The sequence below is a fragment of the Amphiprion ocellaris genome, chromosome 3 (assembly GCF_022539595.1).
Source record: "Amphiprion ocellaris isolate individual 3 ecotype Okinawa chromosome 3, ASM2253959v1, whole genome shotgun sequence".
Lineage (NCBI taxonomy): Eukaryota > Metazoa > Chordata > Actinopteri > Pomacentridae > Amphiprion > Amphiprion ocellaris.
Genome location: NC_072768.1, coordinates 21,611,747 through 21,638,847, shown reverse-complemented (window position 1 = coordinate 21,638,847; position 27,101 = coordinate 21,611,747). Strand labels below are relative to the sequence as shown.

Below are 27,101 nucleotides of genomic sequence, written 5' to 3'. Positions count from 1 at the left end.
CAAACGCATCCAGCCGAGCAGGAACATTATCCAACTGTGTCCAACCAAACCTCCAGCAACCACCTCAGCAGGAACTGACGTCTCCTCTTTGCAAGTGGATGGAAAAATGCAGCTGCAGGAAAAATGGCTCCAAACGCCGCACCGCTGAAAGGTGAGGAGTAACCCGTTTTACAGTGCATGTCTGCGGGTAAAAGTTTCAGCTCGGAGTCGCCTGAAATCCGCTGTTGTGGTTTCGTCGTTCCCGAGCGTTTGCCGTTTGAGAAAAGCTGCGTTTCTTCCTTGTTGTGGGTAGTTGGCAGGACCAGAGCAGTTGTCTGGGTACTTTTAAATTATTAAATCAGTGTCCTACCAAGTAGTGAGCAGCCGTGTAAATGATCGTTGTTGAGCTGAATTTAGTCGGTTTAATGTTTGTGTGAACGGTACGTTCGCTTATTGTTCGCTCAGTTTTAGCAGGTTTAGCGGCTAACTTAGCATCCAACAAAGTTAAAGTTCCAAAAACCAGCTCTCGAAGTATTAAGAAGAGACATTTCATCGGCCTAGCTGGGTTAATTTGCAACTTTCTTACTTATATTTGTTATAAGTCACTGTTATCTCGTATTGCCAACAGTAAAGCCTTTATTTTAAAATGTGCACAGTGTTAAAACAGCAAACGTTAAATACTTATTGACAATACACATCACTTGGTGTCAGGTGAGCATCAGCCGAGGGGTTAGCTAGCTAGCTGAGCTGTGTACAAATAATGTGTTTTGAAGGCTAAAAGGCTTGTTTTTCAGCGTTAGTTGATTGTGTTATGACACACATGTTTCCATCCATTATATTCTTATTGTCTTCCATTTTTTTTATTTATTTTTTTTTTTTTTTACAAAAAAGTACAATATGGGCTGAGAGCAAGATTGAAGTTAGCTAACACCGCTTGTGAGCAAATGAAACATGGTGTTCTCTCAACACTTATCCCAGGAAAAGTGGAGGTTTCAATTTCAATTTAGTTTATTTGAAAGGGGACAATACAATTTCATAAAACACATGATTACAGATAGCATTAACATTGTATAGTCTGAATATTAACCTTGAGTCCTCCTTAGAATACAGCTAACTAGAGAAGACACTCACACTCTGTTCTGAACACTGTAATAATACAATCTGAACAGGAGCTGAATATGAGCAGTAATTGCATGTTCTGCTGCTCGTCTGTCAATGTGTAATCCAGTGTTCAACTAAAGGTCCTATATTTTAAAAGACAGGATAAATTTGGACCTTTTATTGTTTTGTGTGCATTTGTGAATGCAGATGGAGGATTCAGTAGTTATAAGGGTAAGCACAATTTTGCATTTGTACAGTTTATTTGGTCAGATTCTGGCCAAGTGGGCAACATGGGGCATTTTAGTTCTCTGGTGCTCCAATGCGCCTATCAGTCATTTATTTCTCTTTACAGACAGTGTTTTGGGAGACAGCCTGGCACAGAAAAAGAAGTCTTATTGTATTTCCTTTTCTTGAGAGCCACCAAATATAACTTACACATCTATATTTAGGACCTGGTTACTTATTTTCCTTTGTAAAAATGTTTCGCTGTACTTTAATCAGCTGCTCCGTGTTTTGCTAGCTTTTGCACTTTTTTTCATTAGGTATGAACTGAAAATATGAGTGCAACCTTAGGCCACGCTTTGCAGCCAAGCCTTGTTCAAACCATTCAAGCAATACTATAAACTCTACAGGATGTTCTCTAGTTTCAGAAGGTAATAATGTGTGTAAAGTTGTGTTCATAGATGGTATAATTATACTTATATTACAGAGACTTTTTATCTAATAAACAGATGCAGCCCTAAAAGGACCTTCAGTGGATACAGAAGCTTATTAAGAATTTCCACAGTACTGCAAGATAAAGATACTTAAAGGACAAATGAAAGTAAATTGTATGTGTAGGGTTTAAAAATATAATGGTTGTTTTGTCAAACCATCATGCAAAAGGATCAGAGAATTCTCCACACTCTTGTGTGATTCCATTAATGGTGACTTTTGTATCCATAAACCTTTTCACTTAAGTAAGAATTTTCACTTCAGGTGCGTGGCTAGAGTAGTTTTTATCTTCTGAACACTTTGACAGTGCTATGGTCATGCTCAAATGTTGAATTGAGTATTTAGAGTTCCAGGGTATCAGCCATCTTTTCTTCCTAAGTGGCGTTTTCTTTTCTTGTATGTCTTGTCTTGCCATATATGGACTTTAACATATGGCTTTCTTGATTCTGGATCACTCTTGTTGAATCTCCTCAGTTTTTCTCCTCAAAGGGTCCGAGTCTAACTTGAATTGGAATTAAATTTCCCAATCTGCAATAACTTATTGTGCAGAATAGTTGAGAAAACCAAGACTAAAGCCAATTTCGATCATATTAGCAGTTTCTCAGATTAACTCAGTGTTTATATTAAGAATCAGGAAGTAGCTACTGTTTAGTGCTCAGTGCTCTCACTTTTGGCAGTGAAAGGGCACTCACCCTTTGATTTATATCCTTATAAACAGGCATTTAAATACAAAGCTGCAATCTGTCAGAGCTTGCATTCTTGCTGGGTGCAAAAATTAGTAATGCACAGATCTTTTGTCAGAGCACATGACTTCTGCAGACATTTTAGCCATCAGGGACAGCATGCACCCAAGGATGATGACTTTTTGTCTGCATTTAGTTTCCCCAAGCAGTGTTCTTGGCAAAGTTGGCACTCAGCTCTCCTAGTAAAATGCTTAATGAATGCAGCCACATTGTCGCTGCCCGTTGGTGTTCACACAGCTGATAAGACAATCTTGGGCCATGGTGCTAACATAATGCTAACAGAATGAAACAAAGCCAGAAGAAGAGAGAGAGAGGCCCGTTGGGCTGTTTAGCATGCCAAATTCCTCAGCTGCACAATAGTGTTAGGCTAGCCTGAACCCCAGCACAGCCAGCCTTCTCCACCACAATGGGAGGGGAAGCTCAGGAGAGGCCGGTGACGCCTGGGGAGAGAAGGAACTCACTCAACCCTGGGGCTGTGATCGTCCGATGAATGGTTGCTTTGAGTAGACGCTGTGTCATTTTAGGATCACAGAACACTCTTTGCAGCAATGTTTTTCTCATGTTGTAGACGTGGGACACTACCAGCTCCTTCCTGTTGTTGTAGGCTTACCATGAATAGTTTTGATTATCAAGAATGGAGATTGTATGGATAAAAACAAGTAGTATGATGATGAGGTCATGATGGGCATCTTCCGTGTATTTCTCATACTTTCTAAAGAAAATGATTAAGTGATTAGTCGAAAAAAATATTGACAAATTAATCAGTTATGAAAATAAATTAGCTTCTGTCTTGCACAGTAGCACCCAGACCCAGAAGTTGCCTGCATGCCAATAAGTGGGGTGAGTCATGTCACCTCCTTGTTATAAATCATATTGTGCAGTTGTTTGATCTAGTCTTTTCTTTTTAATGGTATGTGGTCCGTCCGGCTGCTTGGTTAAACAATTGCAGTGTTCACCTTGTGATGTCAAAGTGTACAGCATAAAAGTACATGAAAAGAGCAGAGCTTGCTGTGATCTAATGTCAATTCAAATGTGATGCTTGTAGTGTAACCTGTCACAGTTATGTGACCTAACTGATGTCCTTGGCTCCAAATCAAGCAGAAGTAATTATTGGCTGTGCATATGTGACAAACAGTGGTTGATCAATAAGCAATTAAATCATGCTCAACAATGCCTAGGGAAACTTTTACTGAAGAACTACAAATAAACAAACTGTATTCTATGCAGGCATTTGTTGCCTTTGCATGGTTTTGGATGTACATCAGCCATTCAATTACCCTTGGGTGGTAATTGCATGGCTGATGGTTTGATCCTGACTCCTGAGCCCCTGCTTTGACTCTGTTTGACCACCTCTAAAAGTCATTTATCAAAAATGTTCTTTCCCTTTCTTTTTAGGTGTTTAAAGACTTGCTCCACAATTCTTTGGGCCACACTGACTTAGCTGTCAGCTGTCATGCTCATGCCACCTTCCACTTGACAGAATGGCCCAGATATCAAGTGGTAATGGGTTTAAGCTGGATGTCCCCCAGCCAAAGGGGACTGTGGGTAAAGAGGAAGCCCTCCGCATGGAAGAAGAGGCTTTAGCGAAATTGCAAAGGGAGAAGAGACACACTCTTTCAACTTCAGCACCCTCATCCAGCCCTGGAGCATCCTCATCCTCCTCCAAACCAAAACCATCTAAATCTACCACTACTGCTCCTCAACCTGCATCCTCTACCAACAGACCCGACAAGGACCTCATTGTCTTCCCAGAAACCAAGAAACAGGCAGAGCAGGACAAGTTCAGGGATATTGATGTGGACAAGCTGACCAATGAGGAGCTTGAAAAGCTCCTACTTGATGATAACTTTGGGGCTAACAGCAAAGTGCCCCGCCCCTCATCACTACTGGGGTTTAACCTCAGTGCTTCCTACCCTGGAGGCCATGTCTGTAGCTCCTCTCCTTTCCAGAGCAGCCAGTGGACACCTGTTCTGTCCACCCCATCTAGTTCCAATGTGTCCACTCCCACCCATCAGCCTGCCCCATTATTCCCCTCTGCTCCATTCCCTAAGCCAGGCACATTTCAAAATGGTTTCACTCCTGCCATGTCTCCCTTCATGGCACTGCCAGCGCAGCAGCAGTCCTTCATGACCTTCACTCCTATCCAGCCTGCTGCTGCAATGGTCTTCCCACAGCCAACTGTGGACCCAGAGATGGCAAAACTGTTTGACAAGATTGCCAGCACCTCAGAATACTTGAAGAATGGCAGAGTGGCCAGCACTGAAGTAGACTACTCTCAAGCAGGCACAGCCTCTCTGGCACCCAACCCACCACCCCAACAGCCAGCAGTGATGGAATCTCCTCACATCAGGAGCTTTGACTGGCTGGATCTAGACCCACTCACAAAGCGTAAAGCTGAGAATGAGGAAGCATCCCCGGCATCAGGAGGTACTGCGCAGACAGTACCAGGAGTTCCTGCAGGGGATCCTTGGGATGCGGTGCTTGAGACTGAAGGGAACAGTAGTAGCAGCAGCAGCCCCAAACTGGAGGGGAAAGTTTCATTGTCAGTTCGGTCACAGCACAGGAGAGCATCAACAGGAGCCGCCGTCACGAGGAGTCACTCGCTCAACATCCCAGGGACCTCCTCCCAGCATAAACCAAACAATCAGGTAGGAGCACAGTGAAATGTAAATGTTTTATAAATGAAAATGTTGTTTTGCTTTAAGATTTCTTGAGGCCTTTCCAGAGTAGCCTTGTGGCATGTCATAGCACAAGCATTATTTGTCACCTTTTTACTGTGGATACACATCTCCCACATGAATGGGCACTTCTGGTCATCTAAGATCAGTCATTTTTGCTACTTTGTCACTGTTCTCTGTTTTGAAGTGAGCAGGGTGCAGTTACAAAATGGCAATGTCACATAATATAAAGTAATACTTGGGATCAGGATTTTAACATATTTGATTCTGCATCTGAGGACAGTTGTGGGCTTGTTTGTCTTTATCGTCAGGTCGCTGCCAATTATATCTGAGTTGGACACAACAAAATAGCCGAATCAATGGGCTAACGACCTCAGTACTTACCCAGTGTTGGTCATTTATCATCCCAAAACATACCTCTTTTCTAGACTAGGCATTTTAAGATGCCAGCACTGTAGACAGCATACATATATTTCTGCAGAATTAATGGGGAAATAAAATTGCAGCTCTCAAAGCATGAGTGTGAGTCAAGTTTAGTCAGGACAAGTGATATGCTTGTTCAGTGAAAACACCCATCAACGTCTTGCTTACAAACGAGTATGTGCCTCATTCATTCACTAGCACAAGCAAAGCATCCTTTTTACTTCTCCTCCCTGTAATTAAGTGTTTTGCCGTGGTTAGCTAGCCACTGTTTCACCCCACAATTTCCCCTCAACCACATTTTGTGATTAATTTTGCCATGCAAGTCAGGAGTGATCTAATTTCTTGAAATGAATATTTAGAGCATTCATTTGGGGCAGTGCTGTGGGCAAATGGCATGGGATATTGTTGCTGCAGATTTTTTCTTCACTAAAACTGAACAACCATCTGTCATTTGGCTGGTAGCTCTAAGTTGAGATGGTTAGATGAGACAAGGCTTTTCAGTGTAGAGAAGTACAGCCATACTGACACATACCAGATAAGTAAATTTGTCATCATGCATCAGAATCTGGGAGTCTGATTAACCAGAAGCTGTCAGTCTCCTGCCTCCTGCTTCATTAGAAGTGCTTTTCAGATACTGAAAAAGTTCCTCTAGCGTGTTTACGTGGGGGAGGCTGAGGTGAGACCTGTCTCTGCAGTCGGTAGAAATGAGGCATGTGTGTGCTGTCAGAGTACAAAATATAACAACACTTGGACCCTCTCATTATAATATTGTATTGAATTACCACCGGCAGTCAAAAACTCCACAGTGTGTAACCACTGATCTTGATATTTAAGGTGGTGACAGGCTGTTCTATTGAACATTGTGTCCATTTTTTTTGGTTACGGTTATTGAGACGTCCACTTCCTGCTCATTGTGTTGTGATGTGTCATGACCAAACAATTGGTCACCGTGGCATGTTTCTCACACCAAAGTGATAATTAGCCCCACAGCACTGTACAACCCCTGGCTTCCAGAACTTCCCATGGTTGCAGCCCACTGGGAAATTTGACACAATTTGAACATTGTGTTGAGAAAGATCATGGTGTGGGAAAGTAAAAAAAAATAAAATAAATTAAAGAAATCTTGTGGGAAAACTTATAAACAAGACCTGCCACAGGCTTCAATGTTCTGCTCCACTTTGTCTTTTAAGTCCATGTGTGGGACTCTACAGACGTATACTTTACCTCTCATAAAGACAACTTGTCCAGTCTGTACACCCAGCTGTGTCTTTCAGGGTTGAGGAATGTCTTTTTCCTTGAAAGGATGAAATGGTGCTTGTTTACTCTTGCCTGTATGTTATGTCTAGGTTCATGTGCTTGCTGGTGAGACTACCATGTTGTGTAACTTGAGCCTTTTTAGCTCAGTGTTCTTCAGACATGTCCCTTCACACTCTCACTTTTTATCTGCATCCGCTGTGTCTACGATCTTTGTGTGTATGACATTATGATGGGCTATGAGTTTGCTTGCGCTTCTTGTTCCATCTGCTCGGCTGGCAGTCGGCGCCCATGTTCTTATAAACAGGAACAAGTCCTTACAGGTCCCCTGTGCCCTACAGCAGCAACAGAATGACCTAACAAATCGGCCTCATGAGTTTCTGTGCCAGCTTCCTTCTCATTAGACTCAGTAGAAAGACATGCTGTATTTCAGTTTTCATACATGTGTTGTACTTTGAACAGCTGTGATTATAACCTGTGATGCAGGCACAAAGTCAACACTTTCAGGATCTGCTTGACAATAAAGTCTTCCCGTAGTTTGTGGGAGGAACATTTTATGGATTTGAAGCAGTAGGTTGAAGTCTTAAGTTTGTAAACATGGTAGCTCAATACAAAGAGTATAACAGCACAGTTAAAGAGGACAGTCGGAAAACAGCGAGGTGGATATCTCTTAGATCTGCACAAAAGCAAGAACATGATAATGAAACTAGACTTCAAACCACAGTGACTATACACAGCAGCTACTAAACCACTGAAAGCTTTCTTTTTCTTGAGACAGTAAGTTCAACACACTGCCCTCTACACGTCTTGGTGGAGGGCAGTGTGTTGTCGAGTTTTGGCCTTCTTCCCCAGGAAAGACTAAAATACCCTCAATTCCTTTGAAAATAGTTGTCTTGCTTTCCTTTAAACCAGTGTTTGCACATAGTTCTTGCATACACATGTTGTATTATTTGCATTGTTACAAAGCATTTTTGAAAGCATGCAGTTAGATTGGAGATGGTAAATTGTTTTGGAGTGTTTTCCTGCATTTTCACTACAGAATATATCAGATAAGCTTACAGACATTTGACACTTATTTGAACTTAGTTAATCTTGGAACTGAATCTGTCTTGCGTTTAGTTACTTAATCATTGTTTAGTGCTATTGTATGGAAATGCATACTCATTTGAAAAGTCTGTTAATGCCTCGCAGTGCATTAATACAGAATGTGGTTAGAGACTGCAGAAAAATAAGATCCATTAGTGTTATCAAAGAGCACTGCTTTAATATGCTGTATAAGAGAACAAAACTCAGAGGACAAAAGGCAATCATGGACATAAGGGTAATGTAACTTGCTTTAAAAATCTGCTGATATGAAACTGCATGCTATTCTCAATCTAACATATTACAATGTAGATCACCCACTTTGTTACCACAACTTTGAATCAATAAATATGTGATGACAACAGACATATTTAACCAATACAGGCTGTGTGTAGACTGATTGTCACAGAGACACTGGTGTTGAATTACAGCACACATCCAGACATCAGACACCTCTGCACCCTTCCTTTCAAAGCTTAATGAAACCTTCATCAGCACAGCAGCTTTGGGTTGTGTGTGGTTGCAAGTTGACTAAGTGTAAGCTGATATGTTTGTACAAACCACATAACTAGTCTCGCTACCTTTGCAGAAATTTTCTCCACTTAATAGCACACAGTTTTGAGAACTGTTCAAACCAGAAAAGGTCACCAGACACTCCCTGAGGCATGATTACGGTATATTATTTTACTGTTTGTTTTAATTGCAGTTATATGTCACATGAGTTCTTTTTTCATTACCGTTATTTCCAAGATGAGTGTTTGGATGACTGTAAGTCAGCCTGAAGTTGCCAAGCCTTGTTATTGTTGGCAAGAATGTACTGTAAGATGTGGTCGTGTGGGCAGAGGGGTATAAAATGGAACAAATGAGCTTGAGCTTAGAGAATCAAGCTATCTGCTGTCAAGTCTACCCTTCTTCCTCTCTCTGACACACCACCTTAACCTTATGTCTCTTTCTTAAAGTCTTTGTTTGCTCTTTATTATTTATCCCTTTGTCTTCTCCTCTCTCTGCCTCTATATTGATGTCTTGCTCTTTTTGTCTTCACACTCAGTTTTTTACTTGTAACTATAGATTGTATATGCTTAAGACCCTTTTCACTTTACATCTTCCATTGTTCTCAAAGAATTGTCAACCTGCATTGCCCGACTACTAAACCTTTGATTTTGCCTTTGGAAGTAAAGCCATAGGTTAGTGATAATCTCAGCATAATGATAGTCAACAAATATCTCTGCCTTCAGCACAGCCGTCACACCTCACCGCACGAACACCTGTTCAGACCTTGCTCTTACAGTTTGCAGAGCAACACTAAATGTTAATGCATCTTTCACCACTTCTGGTTTGAGACACATTCAAATTAATTGACCTCACACGTGATTCAGATGCGTGCATAAACTGTCAGAAACTGAACAGAACTCTGCAGAGAGCTGGAAAGTATATGAAAACACAAAGGATGTTTGTTGGTGTAAAATTGTATACTGGGTGAAATTATTATGGTTTAATACATCGTTTATAGCGTAAATTAGTCTGAAGTTTCAGTAATAAATGCTAATGATGAACAGTGTGAGAGATTAGATCAGATTCTGTGGCGTCGTGTTAAAACACACTGAATTACTTTGTTGCTGATTGGTTGAGCAAGTGTATGCCTGTTTGCTCTTGCACTGTTCCCTAAAAATTATCTGCTGGCTGATTCTTATCAGAATATGCGTGATTCAAGAGCACTATGTATGTGAGAGAAACAGAAACTTGCATAATGCTGGCATGCTCTGTACTTTTTAAAAACTTAATACAGTCAAATCTTTTCTTCCCCCCGCATGTCTCACACCTCCTCACCGTCCCACTCCAGACTCTGCCTCATTTTCTTTTGTTGTTGTTTAATTGCACCTTGTGCACTAGTACAAGATGCTGCAACATACTTAGCACACACCACATTTTCTCCCATCAGACAAATGCAGGGTTAGGAGATGCTGCAATGCAGGGGTGTGACATGGATTCCAGTTAAATATGTGACTCACTGGGCAAACAGCTCTGTGTCTCCTAACCTTTGACCTTGTTTACTGGCAGAAAACAGGAGAAGTATTGTGGAAGATGCAGTGAGCAAGCAGGTAGAATGCAGATACTAGTACACACAATAAAAACCTTGCAAACGAGTGTTAAGGGAATATGTTGAATTGGGCATTGTTTTGGAGAACTTTCTCTACACATGACTGCGGTTTCTACTTTATGATTGTTGTCTAAGGCAAGGATTTCACTTTGTCACAGGAAGTATGAGTTGGATAGCCATCACTCACTTCCTTATTGAAAGAAGAAGTAGATTAGTGTTTTCACAGCAGTTAGTTCCTCTGATGTAACCCTCAACGCTTCTCAGAGCCACTTAGTTGTTTTGATAAAGGTTAATCCAAACTGAAGTGTTTAGAAAACTTTGCTTGCATATGCAGCCAAAACATTTTAGCTGACGGGAGCAGCTGCAGATTCACAATCCATTAAAATCAGTCAATATCCCTTTTGTAATTGCTGGAACAGCATGACAGCATCACTTAGTATTTCCTGAATGAATTAATACTGTAAAATGAAACCTGGACTGTAGTTCTTTGTGCTTGCACTAAGTTGACTCTTGCAGGTTACTTTCATGTTGAGAGTGAAATATAGCTCGATATTTAAACACAGTTTTCCCCTTCTGATACAGCTACATTCTGATCTAGGCTGCCACATTGTACTAGGATTTTAGAAGTTGCTGTGTAGCTTCTCAGAACTTGTTGACTGATCAGACATCGACAGTTGCTAGTGACTATTTGGGTGCAGGATTGGTTTTGGCAGACTGGGGTTATTCTCCTTAGGCGGGCGTAGACGTAATTAGTTCTCTGATGTCTGGATGTGTACTGTAACTCGGTACTGATGCTGGGCATGGAATTACCAGCAGCCGCCAGATGAAGCTGTGGTCGGCCTTTCACCTCTGCCACAGGTGTTTAGTCAGGCTTCCCTGTGTGTTTGTGTCCCACTGGAGAAAACAAAAAGTTACTCAAGCTCACTGTTCTCCCTATAAAGACTGGCCTTTTTTAATGTCTGCTCTAGTGTATCAGCAGCAAACATGAAAAGCCTTTGGGAGTTATACAGTTGAATCCAAGTGGTCTTGATTCAGTTTGTGAGCAACTTGATATCATGAGCTAAAAAAGTTTGCTAATTAAAAATAAAAATAATTTACTTGAAGAGAATTGGAAAGCATCATCCACCATACTGATAAAAAATATTGCTTATTCTCACGTTTCTTTGTTTGCTGTATTTTAAATCAATTTATTAACTCCTTTTTGTATGGAACTACTACACTGGTCTAGATTGTTGGCTCCAAAACAAAGCTTTGAACTGTCATGAATACAAAACATACTTGTATGTGGGTGATTAGCTGGATTTTTGCTGCATTCCTTTGTGCGTTGCTGCTACCTATTGATCAGTGTAGTAGTGTGACACCATTGGCACAACAATGTATTGCTTCCCCCGTGCACATGCATCTATGTCCTTGTGTGCATTCAACACAACAAGCAAAACTGGAGCTCACTTATGCAAGCATTGCTCTGTAGTGCTAACAGTGGACAGATTATGGAAAATCCTCCTGGAGGCAAAAAAGCCTGCTGTCAGAGAGATGAGGCGCCAATAAATTGTTGAAATGACAGCAGATTTCAGGCAATCTTTTCCTAAGGCTTTCATCACTATCTAATTCAAATTCTGACTTCAGAAAGATGTGGTATAAGGATGTTCACCTGCTGTTTGGCCATTTGACAAGCACTTAGGGCAAAACATTCTGAAACTTTCAGGCTGCAGATACACTCAATTTTCACTACACATTTGCATGAACTTCACAAAGCTGAACCTGATCAACTTGCCACAGTGTCCTTGCTTATTCAAAATGTAACCATAATTTACAAAATGAGCATCATGATGTATTGAAGGAGACCTGAATTTGCAATTAAGACTGTAAAATCATTAGGAAAATGCATGAAGAGGTAACAGATCCAGAAAGAAGTAAGGTGTTTTCCTTCAGACTTTTATACAATCAGACTTTTTTTGCAACCAGAAGAGTCACCCCCTGCTGATCAGCAGGAGGAATACAGGTTTAAGTTTGTGGTTATGATCTCAACACCAGCAATATTAGAAAGTCCTTGAATGTCACCATGGTTCTTGTTTATATTGTGAAAAAGTGACATTTGACAAGAGAGGTATTCTGCAAGGTGCAACCAAGTGCATATACTTAAATCTTCCAGAACCATTTAAAAAAAAAATGCAGACAAGTAAACAGTAATGCTGGCGTCACAGCCATCATCTTTATGCACTCGTTGGAAAAAGCAAATATTCAAGGTCATAGTATGTCTTTCCAAAACAACAGCTAAAGAACAGATTTCTAAAAATGTTTTGTCATCATTCAGTGTGTCTATAAAGCTGCATAATAGTTCTCCTAAGTGAACCAAAAGGCTTATGCTAGCCAAGAAAAATAGCATGAATACTTTTACATCTGTGTCATTTTGTAGGACCAGGAATCACATGTTTCATAATTGATTGTTTCTCACTCTGGGGCAGAATGTAGCCAAGTAAATGATTTAGGACACCCAGGACGAAAAGAAACTCTTTTTCAGACTTGAATCAGCACAATGTAGACATTTGTCTGCACTGGTATATCAGAGCCCCGATATGAAGAGTGTGGAAAGATTTCAAATGTGTTGTCTTCTCCAGGAATGTAAAATTGCATAAAGTAAAGCCATCGTGAGAAAACTGGAAGAAATTCACAAAGATAAAGTTAGTGTTATTTAAATCCTCTTGCTTCTGTGCTACAAGAGGAGTTTTGTTAGTCTGTACATGCATAGTACATAGTAGTGCTGTATAGTTAGGGTTTAAAAATCATGACTAACACTTATCAAATTCTGCAACTGACTTTTGTAGATTATAGTCATTTCCATTTAGGTTTCTGTCAGCAACCAGCTCAAATTACAAGAATCTCTTGAGATTTGCCCTGATTCCACTACATAGAGATGAATTGAACTATAAAAGACGTGACTAATCTGACTGAGACGGTGCGAGGTTTGATGTGACTTGCTCTATTCATCCCATACCACAACATTCACTCTATGACTAGCCACTGTGATATTGTAATCTTCCTTTATGCTGTACAGCATGTTCCCAGTATTGCAGTCGGCAGTGAGACACAACCAAGGAAAAGCAGAGAAAGGATGAAAGATTAGTCATCGTGTGAGTTATATGAAGTTGTTCCCATGACTTCTGACACCCGGAGCTCTCAGTCCGGCTGCAACAAAATCGATCAAGTGGAACAAAGGCGGTCCTGTCCTACTGTACAGCTCACTGCATGTGTGTTTGAATGTGTGTGTGTGTCTGTCTGTGTGTGTTGTAGTGTGACAATCAGCTAAACATGGCCTCATTGGATTGTCTACCCATGTTTGTTTTTGCTGAAGCAGTCCTGACTCCAAACATAAACACTGTTGATGTGCTCTGCTGGACTCGTTTCTTGCTGGCTTTGTAGTGTTCCAGTGGTTTTGTCTTTCTTTCCTTCCCCACTTTTTCTGTCTCACTCACTTTGATCATCAGTTTTTTGTTTGTTTTTTTTTTTTACTTCCTGCCTTTCCGATTCTCTTATTCTCCGTCACCTCTCTGTGATACTTGCTTTATATTTTTCCTCTCCTCAACCAAGGTTGCTGCACATATTTGGAAAGTGTATAGAAATTGACTCAAGTATTTGTAGTTACTGTACAGTAATATGTAAACAGTAATATTCAAACTCTGACTGCCATGTGAAGCTTGACAATTTATGACAGAAATCATAAAAGCAAGAACTCAATCTCCTCTGTCTCCTGGTTGAGATGCAGGTGGTTTGGTTTCAGGCTTTGGCCTCCTTTCCACGCTCCATGCTGTCTAGAGATTTTTATCTCCTGGTGTTATGTCAGGTCAGCTTTTTAACAGGAGGTCTCTGTTCTTTGGCCTGCACAGTTATGATCTAAAAGATAGTTTGGGTGAACCATGTTGAACTTCTTTTTTTTTTTGCCTTTATTTATTTGACAGTGACAGTTGACAGGAAACAAAGGATATAGAAAAAGAGGTCCATCATACAACAATGAGACTGACCAGAGTTGAACCAGAGCCGCTACGGTTAATTTGAATGACTTAAAGAGCCTGCATTCTGCTAATAGGTTTACTTCTTTCTTTTAGTTTATTTTGTATATTTTTTGTGCATGCAATAGGTCTGTAAACTTACAAAGTTCAAAGTCCACGCTCAAGGGAGGTATTTTGTCCAGCATAAAACACTGCTCCTTACCTGCCCGAAATGCCTTGTTTAAAGTCCAGGCTTGTCTTCTGTTACTTATTTAGGACGTTATGTAGCACATTTGCATAACACCTGCCTAGCAGCCCTTTTGGCCCACTTGCAAACAACAAATAAACAGCTTCCTAAGAGTTCGTCAGTATTTCCTTGCTGCACCCACTTGTGCTAGGGCTACATCTCTCTGGGGTTACTGTAGATTACAAACGTTGTTTTGCTTTTGTCAAACCAGCTGACCAATCCAAACATGTTGAGCTATTCGGGAAGGGAGTCTTGAAGAGGGAATAGCTACAACGGGGCTTTTCAGACAGAGGGTGAGAATTTCAGAAATGATGCCCAGGTGACTTAAAAGGGGCACGATTATTTGACTGCATTTTATGTTGAACTGAAACAAGCAGGACAGTATTGAGTTAGTCGGTCAGAGCGTAATATTCAGTAAGCCTTTTTTAAGCAGACGTGTCGAGCGGTTTCTGATTCCAAGTTTTGCCATTTGAGGATTTTTTTTTTCTGTCTATTATTTGCTGTGATTGTAAATGGAATGTTTTTAAGTTTTTGACAGACCAAGACCGCCTCAGGACGCTATATTGGTTATGTTCTTTGATGTTATTGAGAACTGATCATCAACAGCATGAAGTTTTTCTTAAAAAGGAGATGTAGAAGTCAAGTTGACCCAACACTTGGCAAGCTGTCGGTGCATCAAAAGCCTCTGTGTTCAGAATCCAGCAGAAATCTCTGAAGGGAGGAACTTCTATTATGACATTCCAAACATTTCTTTCATCCCTGTTCTTCCCTGCCTCTCTTGCTTTCACACTGGTCTCTCCCTCTTCGGGAGTGATGTCAGAGTCACAGATATCCAAGCCATGACTGAGCACTTTTGCAGACGGCTCAGAGCCTGAGCCGTCTGCAAAAGTAGGAAGGGGCGGAGTCCTTTCACTTCTCATTTCCTGTGCTACAGGAAGCACATTCCTCAGTCGCTGGCAGTCAGAAAGCAGTAAAAAGCAGAGTGTAGCTCTGAGTTCCAGGCAGCAGGCCAACTTCCAGGAATCTCTTCAAGTAATTCCCAGGGGACGTGTCTCAGGATTTGTCTGTGTGTGAGAGACAGAAAGAAACAGATTTATAGCTCTTTCAACTCAATTCTTAAAATATTTATGAGTAAAAAAAAAATGGATGAGGTGAAAGATCTTCTCCACGTATTATGAAACTTTTTTTTTCTGATATAACAGAAAGCTAATCCATCCTCTGGAATGTGTGCAAGAGACACTGTTTAAATCAACATTAAACAACTAAACCTTAATTAAATGTCAAACTAATGCTTTATCAGAGTTTAGGAGACAGCAGCATAAAAGAGCTGAAGATGTATATGTGTGTCAAGTCTTTGCCCTTGCCAACATGTTTTTTTACTCTGTAGGATTCATAGCTCTGGGGTGTTTTTACTTAAGCTGCCCCTTCAGCAATCCCGAAACACAAATCACCATAACAACCTTAACAACGCTGTCCATAGCTTTTGCTGTTAAATAGATGTAATGAGATTTAATGTGGACATTCTATACAAGAAAAATTGTATCTAAGATCATACAAAACAAGTTCCTTTCTTTGTGTCCTGCCTGTTTGTATGTGGGCTGCTTCTGTTCGAAGTTTATAAGCAGATTACTCATGTATATTCCAGTTCATTGACTGTGTGTTTGTGTGATTATTTGCTTCTGCAGGACAAAAGAAAAGGTTTGGTAAAGAATGTCGCCATGGAGGAACAGGACGCTCAGAACCTGGAGATTGTCGGCTTCTGTGAGGATGTAGCAGCGTAAGATCCTTCCTTCCTTCCTTCCTGTTATTGACCTTCATCCCTTCTTGATAATATTTTTTATAGAAGTAGCTTTTAAGTCACTCATACACATATATTTGGCAGGTTACAGATTTGTCACAAGGGGGAGCCATTCAGTTATTTTCGGATTAGCTTAACAGATGCCAACTGCCACTTACAGAGAAAGAACACCGCCACCTATGGGCAACGTTGACTATTGCCCATATTAGCTCTCTTACGAGATACATTGTATTGATGACAACTGTGTTATTAAAAAAAAAAACAAAGCATTGATGATAATATTGTAAATTATCCAGCGCCAGTAATTGTCTGGTAGATCCACCAACATATGAACAACCTTCAGTACAGTTACAGTTACAGACTCTCTCTACATATCCCTACCTACATCCATACTTTAAGTGTAATTCATTCGCCTATAAACACACAGTAAACTAAGTTAAATATTCATTGTATTTGTCATATTGTCGTGTAGCTGTCATTAAATATCTGTAGAATCTGCAATAATATCATTATTGTGAATTCTTTTGGCCACGATCATCGTGTTGGATTTGTGAAAATGTGACATGGTGACAGCCATAATGACATTACTCGACATTAACAACAGCAATAAAAGCTATCTGGAATCTGTTCCTAAACTGTCAGGAAATAGTTCAATTAGATACAGATATAATTAAATTCCAATTTGTCTTGTACTTAGCTGTATCATTACAATAACCTGTTTTAGATCTAGTTATGTAATAATTCTGTAATAATGTTAGTTGTTTATAATATACATCTATGTGTACAGAGCTACAACTTTTGTACAAAAAAATTCAGTGAACACGCAAAGTATTAGATATTTTGTAGAGTTCTTTCGCTACTCTTTGAAAAAGCTACATGTTACAACTGCTGCTTTTAGCAAATACAGCAGTTTTTTCTTGTTTGTGAGTGCAACTGCGCACTTACAGAGTTTCATGCATGTATACACATAATTGCATGTTTTGCAGTTCTGTTCATTTCCTGTGGCTGTACAGAATTTCTCACTCTAGTGGTTACTTTGGGTGGAGCGATGATGAAGCTGCGCTTGGGGAATCCACTTTCATATTCATGAAAAAGTAAACGCCCGCTGTCATCCACCCAGTAACGCTTTACACAGCCTGCAGTTATCAGTAACTTGACTACTCTTTTAGTGGTGTGTAAACAAAAAAGTATTTTCATAGCATCTTCATCATCAAGCAAATAGTATCAGGCTCAACATCACAAGCAGAGTGATGACTTATTGGAGGTAGTTATTTTCTACTTAGTAGTTCAAGGTAGAAGTTATAAATTTCAAATGTTCTCAATGTGCACATAAAAATGAATTCTCTTCATATTTGCCCTTATTTCTTCTTTGCTTTGTCCCCTCCATTTAGTTCTTCTGTTAGACTGGCCTTGCTGCATTAAATAGTCTCATCCAAGTGATCTGATTCATACGCCTGGCTGGACTTAGCTTCCCCTAATATGTTTTCACTGGCCAAGTAGACTAAAATATGGGGAAAAAAAAACACTGACTCTGTTTCTGCTGTGATTCCTTTTTTTTCCCCACCAGCCTGCGTTCCAAATTTCCTCATGGCGACATTGCAACCAACCCCGGCTTCGTCCTCAGCCCTGTCATCACCCAGAGAGACAGTGGAGGCGACAATAACTGCTCTGTCAAGGTTTCTATTGAAATCTCTGAATCTCAGCAGCCAGTGACCTTCACCTGTGATGGTAAGCATTAAAATCAGGGACAATAAATGTCTGTCATGTGAGCAGTCTTTAAATCAGTTTTTACTAGCTATAAAACAAGAATACATGGTAGATTGTCAACATAGCGCAACCAACTGTTGTGGCATGTCATGAATCATGACAATTATGCCATCTTTATGTGCTCACACACTGTTTTGTTGAAATATTTTCTAGAAAGGACCTCAAGTCAGTTACAAAAATGGCTTAATGCCAAAATGTAGAAAATGCGCTACACAGATGGTATATCATCACATTTAAGTCAGCCAAAAAAGAAACTGTGTACCCTTTGCCTTTAAGAGTGAGCAGCTCAGATTGCAGATAAGCGAGCTCTGAAGGAGGAAACAACATTCACTGCTGCCAAATTCTTCACCCCCTCCCAACCTCATTTTTCTTTTCATTTTTTTCTGTCGTGGGAAGTATGCTACGTTCCATTACCACAAATAAAGGTTTGTCCCCTCACTATTGAGTAGCCATGTTGGGCAAAAGGGATTGGAAGTTACTTTTTTTTTTTTTCTTCCCAAGGTCCCACTAAGATTTTTGGTTTTGGCCCCTGGGTGTTGGGAGCTGTAATTGGCTAACCCCTCGTTATTCACACACAAATCAACAACCACTGTGACTGACAAGTCTTTAGGGATGTGAAGCCAAGCACGATGGAGGCTGTCAGCCAATCCACTGGGCTCTTTGTTAGACATATTATCCCAACTGTGTGACCAAGTTCACCACTGTATATGTGGGTCCCTAAGGATCAGCATCAGCCCACTCTGTGTGTTTGTCCATGTGTTGATTTACGTCTATGTTAGAATGCCTGCTGTCAGACAGTGCTTTATTACCTATGTATACAGTGGTCCCTCGCCATATCGCGGTTCACTTTTCGCAGTCTCACTGTATCGCTGATTTTTAAAGAGCATTTGGTATCGCATATTTTTTGCTATATCGCTGATTTTGTGGTATAATAGATATTTTTATATATTTATGATTGTGGCGAGCTGCATTGAACAATGACACTGGAGAAAGTATAACTGCCTTTTATACACTGTGCAACTGGCAGATGCTTTTTGACACACACACAGAGAAACACTATAGAAAATGTGGCATGAAGTCATCAAACACACGACTCTTCACACTCACGGTCCTGACAACATAACACTTAACCAAACTAACTAGGCTGAATAACCACAAAAACACAATAAAACACAAACACTAATAACACTGTAACACTAACATAAACTACAATAATGACATTCAAACCCCCAACACCCCAAACTCCCATGGTGCATTGCAGCACAACAGTTCAGTCATAGCGACAGACTCTGCAATCGCTGTTATTTTAATTATTTTTGCGGTAAAACAAGCATTTTCTAGCCTAAAAAAATCGAAAACAGCAGAAAAAAATATATAAAGAAATAATAAAAACATATTACAATAAAATTCAATCGAAATAAAATGCGTAGCGTACAGTGCTGGGCGCTGATTGGCTCAGCGACCGCAGCATCGGTCTCCCATGTGTTGCAGCATTCTGCATCTTGCCTTGTCCATTTCACATAGATGGCTAATCGCTGCACATAGTGTTGCTGTACAGTGTTTGGGGAAGGTTTATAAAGCCTTAAAATATATATAAATAATAAAATTAATATGGTCGCTACTTTACTGATTTTCGCCTATTGCAGAGGGGTCTGGAACGTAACCCCCATGACAGACGAGGAACCACTGTATATCTAGCAACACAAGTGAGAATTGTTTCCTGTTTGACTACAAACCCAAATTTAGTTTTACGCAAAAATGTCCTCTACACATCCCTTCAGAGTGTGCATATATAATAGACTCTCATACTGACCTTAACATCACTCTGGATATCCCAGTTCAAGAACAACAACCTATAGGAAGTATATTTATTACTTTCCTCATTCTACATCCTAATTGCCCTTTCCTACATTCCTGTGTTGAAGCTTAGTATATCTCATCTTCCTGCTTCTGCTGAGTTCACCTTCTTTAATCCCAGTGCTTGGGTCACTTCCTAGGTACACTTCCCTCTTTCCTAGTATGACATATATTTCAGTGTTTCCTAGTTCACTTCCCATGTTGTCAGCAAAGTTGACCTACATAGTTAATGGTCAGATTCCTCTGATTGGACGCTAATCTGCTCTCAGGAACAATAGGCCTCAGTTCTACTGAAAGTTTGGGCAGAAGGATAGAAAGACACAGAGGACAGGAAGGTTGCTCCTCTTTCACATTATCCTCCCTTTTCTCAGTCTGCAAGTCTTTCTCAGTGTGCTCTTGTTTTCTTGACTCAGGTTTCTTTGCACCGGCTCCTCGTCTGTCTTGATCCGTTGTTCAAAAAAATACTCTTGAACTCGTCATATTTACAACGACTACAGTATTTAATGACACATAAGATAACCTCTTCTCTGTCCATTCTTGGTTTTTCTCTTTCCTGCTCCTGTCATCTTCTTTGTCTTGTCTTTTCTCAGTTTGCCCCTGTCACAATTTCTATTGAATTTCTATCTTCTTATTTCTCTCTCAGCAGCTGAACATCTTTTATCTTATGTGGAAATGTTTAAATTGCTCAGCTTTTGGCAGTATTGCTGAAGGATATTGCATACACTTCTGGTGAATTTTCTTGAGCAATTGTGTGGAAAAGAAAGGCAGTAGTGATGCCACTTTATATTGCAGTTGATCTCAGAAATGAGATAAGGAAATAAGATAAGGATGTTCTGAAATCTTTGCCTTCGCCCATTTTCAGGAGATCAGGCAGAAAGGGAGTTGCCTGATTCCTCCCGGGCTTGGCTGGGAACTACAACTGGCTTCTGAGGATTCCTTACATGCTGTGGCAGAAGAGAGGAGATGGAGAGTGAGAGAGAGGGAAAGGCATTGCATTAAAGAAATACAAAAGAGAGGGAGAACATGGAGTGAGGGAGGAAGGGAGGAGTGTCAGAACAGAGGAAAATGAAATGAGAGAAACGGCAAAAAAAGACATGAAGTTACTGAGATAGACAAACCAAAGAATGGTATTCATGGAGAAAGAAGAGGCAGAAGACTAGATAAAGTATAAATGAAATGCAGATAAAGAGAATTGCATGTATGGCCTTATACATGAAATACTTGAAAGAAGAATGATGAAAGAAGAAAATCCTGGGAGTTTGGCTCAGGTTACTGTCTGCGGCTGAGTTGTTGGAAAAGCGGCAACACTATTTCTTACGTCTTTCAGACAGGATATGAACACAAGACAGCCTTTAAAATTACTTTTACTGGTAGAAAGTGATACTAATGCAAATGTTTATAGTGAGAACAAACCATGACATGTCAGCATAACTTTTTACTTTGTATATAGGCACATTCACTGTGAAGGCTGACATGCTTATTTGTTTGCATTTATGTAGCGTGACATGCAAGAGATTAATAGGTGAGAGTTCAGTAACACAAGATATGGCAAAGAGCTGAGCTGAAAGGAGTTCATGGAGTTTTTAGTATCATGGAGTCAGTAATTCACATTACATTATGCCTAAGTCATGAATCACCAGCCTTCAACTCTTCCCCTCTCTGCTCCATTGTTATACTGTTACTCTGCACTTTTGATTCTAATTGCTGTTTTCAGTTTGCCTTTATGTGTCTCCTTTTGTCTCAAAGTCTGTCTGACAGTTGGACTTGTTCAGAAGCAGAAATCTCTAATTGGTCTGAGTCATCGAGGAATTAAAGCCATCTTTTTCACATCTTAACACTGTTTGTCTTGTCGATTTAAAAAGTGCTGAGAAACCTCAGGCCTTACTCTGCTCTCTCGCCAAGCTCTTCTAACATGGATCCTACATGAAATTGATTGGATCTGAATCTTTGTATTTTTGTCAGTGTGTAACCCTGCCAACACCATTCCCCAACCATGTGTGAAATGGTTAACAGCATGCGACAGAGGAATTTTCGCTTCTTTTAACTGGTGCCCTCAAAAATCCCCTGCTGGGAATTCCATTACCACCTCAGAGCGCCCCCAAAGTGTGGCGTGGCCTTTCTGATTGCATTGTTACAAAACACTCTTATTGTACATGTGTAAAGCCGGCAGCACTACCGCTGCCACACATGCATATAGTACTGGTCTACGCAGTAAGAAAAGACTTGCCATTCCTCTGAAGGGTGGAGGTCTGTTATTGCTGGAGCCAGGGGTGGTCTCCCTCCCTGTGAATGTCTGTTAAATAACCTGAGTCATGAAGTGCTTAGTCCAAAGCTGAGATGTTTCTGTGTTTGAAGACTCTATCTGTCTTTGTATCTCTTGGCCTGTGTTTGTGTATATTAAGTGTCTGCTAAAAACTCTGTAGAAGTAGCTAAACAGAAGAATAATCTGCTTTGTGTCAGATTACGTTCTCCACCCAGTCCTCTCTTGGCCGGATCTGTCAGATATTGGAGGGTACATACACACCAAGAGCTGACCCCAAATCCCCCTCACTGAATATCATTGATTGAATTTCTTTGATTTGAGAACAGGTTTGGTTTGAAATATTAAACGTGAGCCGTTCAAAACCTGGAAGGATGTTTTGTGGTTAAAGAAGATTTCTGATAGCTCTCAAACTTAAAGTTTAGTTCCCACGCCTGTAGAAGCAGTCTTTTTAACCACTGAAGGATCATTTTGCGTATAAGTCTCAGCTAAATAGTAAATTGTATGATACTGTAGCGTGACTGTGACTGACCCTTGACCTCTGAAACCTCTAATTCACATTGGTGTGTCAGATGCTAAATTCATTGTTGCAAAATGATGCTTAGAGTGATCCAAATTTTGTAACTTAAAAAAATCTTAACTGCCACAGCAAGGCCTCGTCTAGTTAATGCACATTTTATTGTGTTGCTGTAGCTAAAGTATGTTACACATAGCAGCTTATCTTTCTGATTCATCTGTCTTCCCTCATTCTTGTTTCCCCCTACTTTTCCTCATCTCGAATTATTGATCTGTCTTTTCACTTTTCACCACTCTTCCATGCTCACCTTCTCTCCATCCCACCCTCTTATCTCTCTATTACATCTCCATCCGTTTCTTTCTCCTTCAGTGAATTCTCCAGTGGAGCTGTTGATCAGTCAGACTCTCTGCTGGGTCCACGATGACCTGGACCAGGTGGACTTCTCCAGCTACTTGCTCAAAGTCTGTGGCCAAGAGGAGGTGCTGCAGAAGTGAGTATCTCCAAAACATTAACATTTCAGGAATTGTAAGAAACCGCTTTTTGCTAGGAATTTGGAATAGGCTTCATTTGTTTTCTTATGCCCTCGTTCCTTTCATCAGTCTGTCCCTCTCTGTGTCTTAGTATCTTTCTTTCATCTCTCCATCTTTTTCTCTTATTTTATCACTCATGCCTTGGCACACCCCCCAAAATCTTGTACAAATAGAACTGGAGGATGTTTCTATATCTCGGCCCTTACCCTTTTCCACCATGGAAATTCTCCTTCTAATCTGGGATACATGAGAATGGTTACCTCCCTTTACCAGTACTTAAAGTCCCAGTACACCCAAAGTAGAGGATAAATGATACTACATTTGGGACCAGTATCTTTTTCTGTTACAGAAACAAACATTTGTAAAAGTAATTTTTTCTTATTGGACAACACGTACCCAGAGATTGATATATCTGTGACGGGCCAGTATCAGCTAATACTATCAGTCAGGTTCTAAATCAAATGTTCCAGGTTACATGTTTCGTCTATCGTGATTGGAGCTGCAGAACAGATGAATGCTGTGTGTGCTGTACTGGAACTAATACTCACAACTTTGCTCTAGACACACTCATAATGGTCATACTCTATATAGTAACTGCATTATGCATGTAATCATTCCATAAACCAAAAAGTATGTTTTTGTCAATTCTTGAGGCAACTATGGGAACAGTTGAAGATCTCTTTTGTTTTTTTAATAATTGCAAACATACTTTCTAACTGACCCTGATAGCCACTGCTTACGATATGCCAGTTACAAAATGCTACGAAAGCCTTGATGATTTCAACAGTTAAATCATTTCTTCATCAGTATTCATAGCAAGGACGGGATTTTCATAATGGGACCTGAGGCTATGTACCTTCAGCAAAATGCCACACATTGGTAATGTTTGTTCCTGGTAGTTCATTTTATGAAAATCCCCAGACACACAGATGAAACAGCAAGACCTAAATGCCTTGTATGAGCACTTTTGTCTTTCTATTTCTGAAAATTCACAGTAACCTTTCTCCTTGTGGCAAACACAATCTCTGTATCCAATAGGTTCATTATGTGCAACTTTACACAAATATATCTCTTAAGAATGAAAAATATTGTGGCTGTTTAAAAATATCTTTGCAAGAAATGTTTTTCATTCATTAGGTCTTTGTAGGTGGCCAGAAGCTCATTTGGGAGAGCAGTGACGAGTGTTTTTGCAACATGTTGCTTCAACACCAAAGTCTGTGTTAGAAAAAAATTAAGAAAATAATGATAGCTTGATGTAAATTGTATATTTTTTTCTCCAAATTGGCACAAATATAATGAAATATTATTTCACAGTTTTGAGAAGTGTCCGTGGCATTAGGAGGTAATCTTCACTGTCTACAGTTAAAAATGAAAAACTAACAAAGTCTACTCATTTGGAGGAATTCTACATGTCTTTGTGTCTTTTTTCAATAACTGCTCATCATTATTCCTACGTTAAATGTGTAGTAGTATTCTTAAACTTGCCTCTCTGCCACCCTGTGCAACAGTAAACACAGCCTGGGCAGCCATGAGTACGTCCAGAACTGCAGGAAGTGGGAGAATGAGATCACTTTACAACTGCTCTCGCACTCAACCATGAGAAGGGACTTGGCACGCAGTGTAAGTTACCCTATCAAGCAGGCATACAAGCTCTTTATAGGAGATTTTTACTGAACTGTGGTATAGGACATTTCAAGTTGTCCCACCAAGATTACTGGAAATTTACAACACATAATTGTCATTTGTTGAAATGTTGCTCTTAATTCTGTTTGTATGGAAATAATAATATCACTGAGCTTAAATTTATGCATAGTTGTTAAATCATTGTTTTTTTTTTCTTAGGTGGAAGATGACAACTCTCCAATTGACTTAGAGAAGCCCCTGGGCCAGGTGGAGAGGCCTTTTAAGGAGAATGTCACCAGGTATTAAAATGTCCAAAACAATTTAATTAAAAAATGATGTTAGGAAGAAACAAGCCTGACTCCCTTTGGAGATATCACAATTTTATCTCAGTGTTCTTTCACCTCTGTCGTTAATGTGGTCTTCAGAATAAACTTGAAGTAAGGCCCGTAGGTCGTTTAGTTAACCGAAATAATGTGTCTACACTCTCTCCAGATCTGAAAACCACTGACAATAAGTCAAATATTGGTGTGTTTATTTGCAGACAAGGTTTGGCTGACTATTTGGAAGGCTACCACAATCAAGTCAACATCTGCTTACAAAATGAGGTACGTATGGTTCCTGTGCAAGCCTGGATGTGAAAGGAAAGGGATAGAAAGTGTGAACTCTTTGCTTTTCCCTTAGTGTGATTTCGTGTACTGTTAAGCTACTTACAGTAATAGCTTACATGTGTGGACTAGCTGCTTATACTGTATGGTAAAAGTATCTACAGTCCTTTGTATTGAAATACAATTAAATATTAGTTTTAAGGACTACAGACATAGTTTTCAAATCTCTTGCAGGTTTTTTGTCAATTCAAACACCTTACGTGAACAGAGCAGGCCATTCCTTGAAGGCTGGATTTCTAGAAATTAAGCATCTGGTTTTTAGCCATTGTGGGTTTTTATGTGCTTATTGAATCCAGCTGTAAAGTAGAACAGGAACCGAGAGTACACTACCACTCACAAACCAAATAAAGACTGATGATGGCATCAGTATTTATGTGTAGTAAATAATATACTTTTAGCATGATCAAGTGTGTTATTTGAGCCTTGTTGGAGTATTTGAACAGTGATGCCACAAAAGCTGTTTCAACTTTCTCTGTATTCAGAGTACCCAGTATAAAACGGTGGACCGGGTGGTGCAGACTGTGAAGAACCTTTGCTGTGCTCTAGATGAGGTGGAGACCCAGGCCATCACAGAGGCAGTCAAAAGGCTACGACACTCTGTCAATTTACCCAGAACACGCTCACCCAAGGTAGGCTCTTCACACATACTCTACACTGTGCTAACATATTCATAGTATTGTTTAGATTTAAGCATATCTTTGTACAACCATATTTTGAACATATTTTGCTTTCTAGATGGGATCCACATCATCTGGTCAGTCATCAAATGGTAGGTTCTGTGCACGTACACAGTCACATTCAGACTCCTAACTCATCTAGAGGTTGTATGTTGCTGACTGCATAAAATAATAGTTTGTGTTGAAAAATGTTTCTACGTTTGCCCGCTTTTTTGGCAGTCCAATGGAAAAAAATAAACATTACTTGTTTGCTATCCCATGCATAATGTTGACTGATCCCAACCTGATCCTGACAGGTGTGACCAGTCCTGTGGAGGAAAGCATGGCCTTGCTAACGCAAGCTGTTTACGACCTTGCCAAGCTCTACCTGCGCTCCTTCTGTCCTCCTTCAGCCTCCTTCAGCTCCCCTTCTTTGCCCCAGGCTGCAGATGGGGAAGCTGTGGAGGGAAGGAGCAGCAAAGAAGCTTCTGGCACCACAGACCACCTTCAGTTCACTCTGTTCGCGTTGCACGGCATCCCGGCCAACTGGGTCAGCAGGTAAACAGTCAGAGGATGAACACAGATTTACTACAATATACTAAACTGAAACTTAAAGACAAAGGTGTAAACAGTTGCATCCTGTATTAGGATTATTCTGTAACTACATGATAGCTTGAAACCCCATAAAGCCTGTGGTTTGATGAATATTCAATCAAAACATTTTATTTTCCCACAAATCTTATCCACACGTAGTAATTTGAATGACTCTATTATTTGATGTAAGATAATTACAACTATTATTCATCCATTTGTTCTTGCATGATCTCCCACTTGCTTAGTATTATTAGTGCCACCCACATTTCACTTAATTGTACAGTACTTATGCAAGATAGGATCAAAGATAAAGACAGAAAGCCATGGAAAGCAGTTCAGAATTATGATCCGTTAATTTCCCAAGGAAATCCCACTGAGTGCACTAGTGAAATAAGTTTAAATTCACAAGCTGCCAGTCATATAAAGTGCAGCAAACATGCTATTTTACGATAACAGTTTATTGGTCAGCCACTAGAACTGAGGAGTGTATTTCTGTGATACTTCAATATTACAGCACAGTCTCTCAAG

The 27,101-nt window shown here is 40.1% G+C and overlaps 1 protein-coding gene across 1 annotated transcript in view; it reads left to right on the top strand.

Annotated features, from left to right (window-relative positions):
- Positions 1-27,101, top strand: part of pik3c2a (phosphatidylinositol-4-phosphate 3-kinase, catalytic subunit type 2 alpha) — a 51,143-nt gene continuing 24,042 nt past the window's right edge. Inside the window, exons 1-11 of the mRNA XM_023288273.3 lie at positions 1-151; positions 3,933-5,185; positions 15,992-16,083; positions 17,672-17,832; positions 22,875-22,995; positions 24,544-24,655; positions 24,878-24,957; positions 25,200-25,263; positions 25,806-25,952; positions 26,059-26,092; positions 26,297-26,537. Coding sequence (XP_023144041.2) covers positions 4,019-5,185; positions 15,992-16,083; positions 17,672-17,832; positions 22,875-22,995; positions 24,544-24,655; positions 24,878-24,957; positions 25,200-25,263; positions 25,806-25,952; positions 26,059-26,092; positions 26,297-26,537 — 2,219 coding nt within the window. The 5' untranslated portion in view covers positions 1-151; positions 3,933-4,018. The remainder of the gene's footprint in view (positions 152-3,932; positions 5,186-15,991; positions 16,084-17,671; positions 17,833-22,874; positions 22,996-24,543; positions 24,656-24,877; positions 24,958-25,199; positions 25,264-25,805; positions 25,953-26,058; positions 26,093-26,296; positions 26,538-27,101) is intronic.